The sequence below is a fragment of the Ochotona curzoniae genome, unplaced genomic scaffold (genome assembly GCF_017591425.1).
Source record: "Ochotona curzoniae isolate NIBS_2020 unplaced genomic scaffold, NIBS_Ocur_1.0 contig_4501, whole genome shotgun sequence".
Classification (NCBI taxonomy): domain Eukaryota; kingdom Metazoa; phylum Chordata; class Mammalia; order Lagomorpha; family Ochotonidae; genus Ochotona; species Ochotona curzoniae.
This window is the reverse complement of record NW_024466307.1, coordinates 50,889-58,306: the sequence shown is the minus strand read 5'-3', so window position 1 is coordinate 58,306 and position 7,418 is coordinate 50,889. Positions and strand designations below refer to the sequence as shown.

Genomic DNA, 7,418 nt, shown 5'->3' with positions numbered 1-7,418 from the left:
CGGAGCCCCGGTTTCTCGGAGGACGCGGGTCCAGGGCTTGGGATGCTGGCACCTGGAGTGAAGACCCGTGAGAAGGTGACCCCGTGAGGGGGCGTCGGGACCGGGTGAGGGGGCGTCGGAACCCTGAGGGGGCGTTGGGAACCTGAGGGGGCGTCGGGATCCTGAGGGGGCGTCGGGACCCTGAGGGGGCATTGGGACCGGGTGAGGGGGCGTCGGGACTGGGTGAGGGGGCATTGGGACCAGGTGAGGGGGCGTCAGGACCCTGAGGGGCATTGGGACCCTGAGGGGGCTGACCAGGTGAGGGGGCGTTGGGACCCTGAGGGGGTGTCGGGACCCTGAGGGGGCGTCGGGACCGGGTGAGGGGGTGTCGGGACCCTGAGGGGGTGTCGGGACCTTGAGGGGGCGTCGGGACCGGGTGAGGGGGTGTCGGGACCCTGAGGAGGTGTCGGGACCCTGAGGGGGCGTCGGGACCATGAGGGGGCATGGGGACCCTGAGGGGGCGTCGGGACCCTGAGGGGGCGTTGGGACCTGAGGGGGTGCCGGGACCCTGAGGGGGCGTCGGGACCGGGTGAGGGGGTGTCGGGACCCTGAGGGGGCGTCGGGACCCTGAGGGGGCATCGGGACCCTGAGGGGGCATCGGGACCGGGTGAGGGGGCGTTGGGACCTGAGGGGGTGTCGGGACCCTGAGGGGGCGTCGGGACCCTGAGGGGGCGTCGGGACCGGGTGTGGGGGCGTCTGGACCGGGTGAGGGGGCGTTGGGACCCTGAGGTGGCGTCGAGAAAGGGTGAGGGGGCGTCGGGACCCTGAGGGCACATTGGGACCGGGTGAGGGGGCGTCGGGACCCTGAGGGGGCGTCGGGACCCTGAGGGGGCATTGGGACCCTGAGGGGGCATTGGGACCGGGTGAGGGGGCGTCGGGACCCTGAGGGGGCGTCGGGACCGGATGAGGGGGTGTCAGGACCCTGTGGGGTTGTCGGGACCCTGAGTGGGCATTGGGACCGGGTGAGGGGGCGTCGGGACCCTGAGGGGGCGTCGGGACCCTGAGGGGGCATTGGGACCGGGTGAGGGGGCGTCAGGACCCTGAGGGGGCGTCGGGACCAGGTGAGGGGGCGTTGGGACCTGAGGGGGTGTCGGGACCCTGAGGGGGCGTCGGGACCCTGAGGGGGCGTCGGGACCGGGTGAGGGGGTGTCGGGACCCTGAGGGGGTGTCGGGACCTTGAGGGGGCATCGGGACCGGGTGAGGGGGTGTCGGGACCCTGAGGGGGCGTCGGGACCCTGAGGGGGCGTCGGGACCGGGTGAGGGGGTGTCGGGACCCTGAGGGGGCGTCGGGACCCTGAGGGGGCGTCGGGACCGGGTGAGGGGGTGTCGGGACCCTGAGGGGGCGTCGGGACCCTGAGGGGGCGTCGCGACTGGGTGAGGGGGCATCAGGACCGGGGTTGTGACCGGGTGAGGGGGCGTCGGGACCCTGTGGGGGCTGACCGGGTGAGGAGGTGCTGGGACACGGGTTGAGGATATGTGAGGAGCTGCTGGGACTCGGGGTCGGGACCCAGTGAGGAGGCGGTGAGGGGTCAGGACCCCATGAGGAGAGAGCTGGCACTGTAGTGAGACCTGGCGGTGGCACAGGGCACCAGGTGAAGTGGAGGCCTAGGCTTTAGCCCGGGAGCGTTTTTGGTAGGCTCTGGGTACAGACCCCGTTGCTCATGGCCGCCCTTTCCGGGCTAACCTGTGGAAGCTGAGCGTTTTCAGTGAGCAGCAGCGGCAGTGGGCAAGTGCCCCGGAACGCCTTGGGGGCCTCCCCGAGGAAACAGAATCAAGTTTATCTCGTGGGGAAAAGGGAGGCTCAGGGAAGTCAGGTGACTGGGGGCAGGCTCTGGAGTAACAGTTAAGTCTGCTGGGGATCCCACCTATCGTTGTGAGGTATCTGGGTTCAAGCCTGGCCCCCAACTGCACCCTGGGAGGCAGGGAAGCAGCGGGTGATAGCTCAGGTGCAGGTGGTCGGTTTGTGTTGTCCACGTGGGAGGTCCATACTAATTTTCACCTGGCTTTGCATAGCCTCTTGTGGATATTTGGGGAGTAGACTAGCAGGAGTTCTCTCCCCACCTCATTCCAATGACATCAGTAATAGTGTTGACAAAGAGGTGGACTAGTGCTGGCCACTCTCCCGTGGGGTCACCCTCTCAGGATTCAGACTTTTTCTGGTGGAGGGTAGAAGGAAATTTTGCAGGCGTGTGGTCCTTGGCCATTCCCAGTTGGGCACCACAGCTGATCTGGCATGGAGGTTGCAGTGTGGCCTGCTGTGTGCACATGGTCTGATCTTGGTCTTTGTTGGCAGAGTGGTATGATGCAGAGCTTCTTGATGTTGCTGAGGGAGCACGGGAACACCCACCCACCCCCGGCGGAGCTGGCGCAGGCAGCCTGTGCCATGACATCCAAGATGACCTCACTCAGATGCAGCCTTTGGTTTCTGCCATTCTGGACAGCCAGCTGTGCCCGCACCTCCTGGACAATGCAGATGTGGCCCTGGTGTGTGCCCGTGTCCTGGCCCAGCAGGAGCAGCAACAGGCAGCCTGCCGGCTTCTGGAGGTACATGTGGGCTCAGTGGCCATTGGAAGGAGGGGCAGGGTGCACCATTCAAGCATTATCCATATGCCGGGAGCTAGCAATGAGTTGCTGGCCCACATCTCACAGACCAACCCCTTAGGGCTGCCTGGGAGAGGTGTTTTATACAAAGATTAGTTCCGGTAATTCTCACTTGAGTGAGTTACAAGCAGCTTGGGAATCTGAGTACTGGATGTGCATCAAGTGGTGCCAGCTCATAAACACAGCAGGTGGAGTGAAACCTGATTTCTTTCTGGCTTTGAAGCGCTGACAGTGATCAGATGGCCAGGTACACCCATCATCACCCGGTCCCCAGTCTGGCGGCACCTGGAATCCCTCTCAGTATGTCATTCCCTCTGCAGGAGGCCAAGACCTTGCTCTGTGCAGTTGATGCCTCCCTGGCCGCTTGATGTCACTTGTTCCAGGTTCTAGCTTGTGCCTGTTTATTCCTTTCCCACTGTAGCCCTCAGCACTGCTAACCGTGGGTCCATCCAGACCTGGTTCTTCCTACCAACATGTGGCTTTAGTGGACTCTCCTTGACAGGGTTGTCGGGTGCCAGGAGGCAGCCGTGAGCTGGCGCAGCTCTGGAACGACATTCACTACGACCTGGCCAGGAGGAAGCTGGGTGTAGCTGCGCTGACCCCGGTGCAGAAGTTCCACTGCAGGAAGAGGTACTGCTGGGCTTTAGCTCTGTGTGTCAGGGGCTCCTGAGGGGTTGGCCATGCCCTTACGTTATTTTCTGTTGCCAAGCAAGGCTTACAGGTCTTGTTCTGAGTGCTACCCCATCCCTCCCTGTGGCTCCTGGAAGAAGAGATGGATTGTACTACAGAGGCTTGCTTGCAGGGAGGCCAATGTGAGGCAAGTCCTTCAGAGTCCAGCAGTCAGTGAGCCTGGGACCGCTAGGGCTGTGTGACCCACCACACAGAGGCTGACAGCCTGCCAGTGGAAGCCCAGCAGAGGCAGCCACTTGGTGACCAGTGTAGGGGTGGCATCCTGTCACTCAAGCTGTTTGGGGAGCACTCCCTGGGTCTGGATGCTGGGGCACCCTAGGCTTTGCTTTCCTGCAGGTGGCACTGACATGAGACCACGAAGTGCTAGCGGATCGATCATCGCTAGCAGGCAGGTCTCTGCAGAGACCGTGGTCTGAGGGGGCTGGGCTGTGGGGAGGGGCTTCTTCAGTGTTGGTAGTGCAGGTCTGTCCCAGCCTTGGAAGGAGACCCTACCTGAGGGATGGTGGTGGTCTTGTGAGCACCAGTGTTTAAGGCAGAGGGAGTGGCAACCTCAGAGGTCTGGCTTAAGACCTCTGGTTTAGGGGATGTCCGCTGGCTGAAGGGGTGTTCACAGCCTTTGGAAAATGCAGCAGTGACCTTCGCCTGTAACCATAGGGACAGGTGGTGGCTGAATTTTCACCTGCGGGGAGAGTGACTGATGAACCACAAGGAGAGCCCAGGGCTGTATTCTGATGGTGCTGGCTGACCCTGAGGGCTGTCAGGAAGGGTGGTGTCTCTTTGCGGCTCAGGCGTTGTCCAGGACCCAAATCATGGCCCAAGAACAGTTGTATGCAGTGAAAAGGGAAGAGATTCCAGGGCTTTTGGCCCTGGGTTGGAACCAGGAGTGTGGTGGTTCTTGTTAAGGCACACAGGGCAGGGGTGGGGTGAGTGGTTCCAGGGAGATGAGCTGCATTTGGGATGTGTAAGGTGCCCACTGCATTATGTACGTCCACATAGGCTTTGCAGCTGAAATCTTCAACTGAAGTGATATTTGTCCTCAGTAGAAATGAAGATATATTCAGTGGTGGCGAAAAACTGTGACCAACTTGGACATGTCCCCTGCCTAGCTCCAGGAGGCTTCAATCTCAGGAGTAGTGCTGGGGATGTTGTCCAGTGGCCTGAGCAGCCTAGCTGCTCCTCATACCCCCTGCAGTGGTCAGCTGAGGAGTGGCCAGGGGGTGAGGGGAAGTGCGGGGTGTGGCATGCAGGGAGGGAAGTCCAGGGTGATAAAGGAGAACAGCAGTGACCCTCTGCTGCCCGTGGTGAGGGGAGGAGCTGGCTCAGTGACCCTGGGTGAAGCTAGAGAAGTTTTACTGGGAGAGCCCTGACTGAGGCAGCAGCCGGAGGGCTGGGGGGAGGTGAGAGCCGCCAGAATGTTTACCAGCCCCGATGCCTCTGGTGCAAGAAACACTTGAATTGGAATGGAATCTGGAAAGTCCTTAGGGAGGCAGGGAAGTGGAGCCAATACACAGAACATCAGCTGCAGCCTCATTGCTGGGGTCCCCATGTGTTTGAGGGGTGCAGTGGGCTGGCAGGCGCCATGGTGGCAAGTCAGTGATGATAACTCAGTGAAATCTAGGGAGGAAGTGCTGGGCAGAGAAGGGCGCAAGGGTATGGGGGTGGGGCTGCACTGAGAGATGGGTGGGAAGGCCAAGGACTTTGCCTCATAAGTCCCATGGGCAGACAGGGAGGACAGGGAAAAGCCACATGGAAATGTGAAAACATAGGGGTGGGAACCCAGATCCTGGAGCCCTCTTTGGGGGTCTTGGGGCTGAGCTCCCCGCCATGGCCTGCAGGTGTGTGGGTTAGACGCTGATTTTCACTTGTGGGACAGCCTTGCCTCAGAAATGTTGCTGTCACAGGGCAGGGGACCGCTGGGCCCCCTCACTGTGCTGTTCTCATCTCCTCCAGGAATCCCCCACCCGCAGGCCTCTGCCCGGATGGCCTCAAGAGTCGGAACTTCCCCAGAGAGGTCCGCAGGAGGCTTCAAGACTTTGCCTTGGCCGTGAGCATTAACCCCAGCAAGGCTCAGCGGGTAAGAACAGGTGGAAGCCTTACCTCTGCCTCAGCTGCCTGTCCCTGGGCCTTTGCCCCCACGCCTGTTCTTTATCCTCTTTTGGGAGGGCGTGCCCTGTGCCTAGTCTACAGAGGGCAGTCCCAGTCGCCTTCTTAGGTTCTCAGTGTGGCTGTAGGCATGGAGGCTGAGATGGCTGGTACTGGGTGTGGGTTGAGGGTAGGGGCATTGGCCCACAGTGCCTGGTTCCTGCTCCCTCAGCACATCCGTCCCGCGGTCGCATGGCTCCTCCTGGTGGCCTCTCCTGTCTGCTGCTTACTGGGCTGGGTCCCCCCTCTCTGCTGGGGCTTTTGCTCAGGGTCGCCCCATGTGTGGGGTGCATGGTGCTGGGGGCGGTGACTGCACACAGCGGGCCCCTCCCGAGGTTCAGGACACTGTGGGCCTGCTCTGCAAGGTTCAGGACACTGCGGGCCTGCTCTACAAGGCCTGCTGAGGCTCGGCTCCCTACGACGCTTGGCCTGGCCTGACTCCCGAACTGAGCCTGGGCCTGGGAGGTGTTGTGTCTTCTCCAAGCAGGTGGCTAGGAGAGGCCCTGGTCAGCCACCAGCGCAGCTGGTGCCGATTCTGCTGCCTTTGGAGAGGTCAGCTTGGTTTCTGTGGAAGTGTGGGCACGGACCAGGAGTTAACAAAGCTAATTGTGCTGTTTTCGGACAGGAGAGTTTGGCTTTGGAGACAAGCTTGACTGCAGAGCAGGTCTACAACTGGTTTGCTAATTACCGGCGGTGCCAGCAGTCCCTGCTCCAGCATGTGCAGCCAGCCCAGCGGGTGGTGGCCGAAGACCCCAGTACAAAGGAGAGACGTCTGGACCGCTGGTGTCATTGGTCCGGTGGGTGTCTCCAAGGCCCTAGCATCATGGTATCTGGAGGTTTGCTTTCTGACAAGCCCCCTCGTTGCATTAACTGTTACGGGACACTGGAACAGGGGCACTGTGGCTATAGGTGCAGACCTCACCAATGTTCAGCACAGTCAAGACCTCACCTGGTGGCCAGCTAATCCTGAAGGTAGAGAGAGTCAGACTGTGCCGAGGAATGGTGTAGGTGAGGTTGTAGGTGCCCGGCCCCCCACCCGTGTGCCCAGATTGCCATGTGGAGATAGATGGGCATCGGTGTGGGGATCAGGGAGTAGATGTGGGTCTGGGGATAGCTCACAGCAAAGATTGATGACCCAGTGGCCACACCCTGCTCTACTTGCTGGAAGGGAGGCCGAGATAGAGTCACGAAGCCTCTCCTTCCCTCTGTTTTTTCCAGCCTGACCCAGGGACGGCGTACCTCCGCAGTCTCCAGACGCCCTCCAAAGACCTTGGGAGGCCCTGGCCTTGGTCACAGACCTTCCTGGAGCTGAGACGATCTCAAGGCCCCTGGCTCCCAGGTACTGTTGTCCTCACGTGCTATGGGGCCATCTCACCTGTTCGTTCGCCTTCTCAGCTGAAGGTGAGGATGGGGAGTGGGCATGAGTGTGCTGGGGCCACCGCACAGGTACCAGGTCAGTGACTGCTGATTGATTGGAGGAAGGGAAGCCACGTCAGAGACAGAGCAGCTGTGACTCTGGAACCTGACATGGAGTGAGGCCCACCTTCATGTGTGTTTGGGAAAAGGGGGGAGATTGACTTCGCCTGCAGACGACCCCAGCTTTTGTGGTTTGTGAGTCTGCTGTAGTCTGTCTGTTGTGCATTCCGTGCAGTCAGCACCTTTCTCCTTTGCAGAATGCTGTCTGAGCACTCTGCTTTGTGTACTGCCAGGAAGACCTCGCAGAAGTAATGTGGGAAGGAAGAAGCTGAGCACCTGTAGCAGGCATTTTTGAACCTTGGAGAAGAAGTATATGGCTTTATTACAGGAAAACCAAGTGCACTTTTTAAAACAATATATTTGAAAGGAGAACAAGAGATTTTTTTTCTATTTTATGGTTCATTTCCCAAATGGCTTCAACAGTTGGAGCCAGGCGAGGCCAAAGCCAGGAACCAGCTCTTTCCGGGTCT

General features: G+C 60.5%; 1 protein-coding gene across 1 annotated transcript; it reads left to right on the top strand.

Moving 5' to 3' along the window:
• Positions 1-2,448: 2,448 nt before the first annotated feature.
• On the top strand, positions 2,449-7,157 carry LOC121160200 (anomalous homeobox protein-like). Its single transcript, XM_040985850.1, has 6 exons — positions 2,449-2,583; positions 3,143-3,270; positions 5,281-5,404; positions 6,098-6,269; positions 6,812-6,873; positions 7,146-7,157. The coding sequence occupies exons 1-6, from the start codon at positions 2,449-2,451 to the stop codon at positions 7,155-7,157; spliced, it is 633 nt and encodes a 210-aa protein (XP_040841784.1).
• The last annotated feature ends 261 nt before the right edge of the window (positions 7,158-7,418 follow it).

Excerpts from the sequence above, each read along its gene's own strand:
- LOC121160200 (XM_040985850.1), top strand. The coding sequence starts at position 2,449 with ATGCAGCCTTTGGTTTCTGCCATTCTGGACAGCCAGCTGTGCCCGCAC. Across the intron at positions 2,584-3,142 it reads CAGCCTGCCGGCTTCTGGAG|GGTTGTCGGGTGCCAGGAGG; the intron begins GTACATGTGGGC and ends TCTCCTTGACAG. Across the intron at positions 6,270-6,811 it reads CCGCTGGTGTCATTGGTCCG|GTACTGTTGTCCTCACGTGC; the intron begins GTGGGTGTCTCC and ends CCTGGCTCCCAG.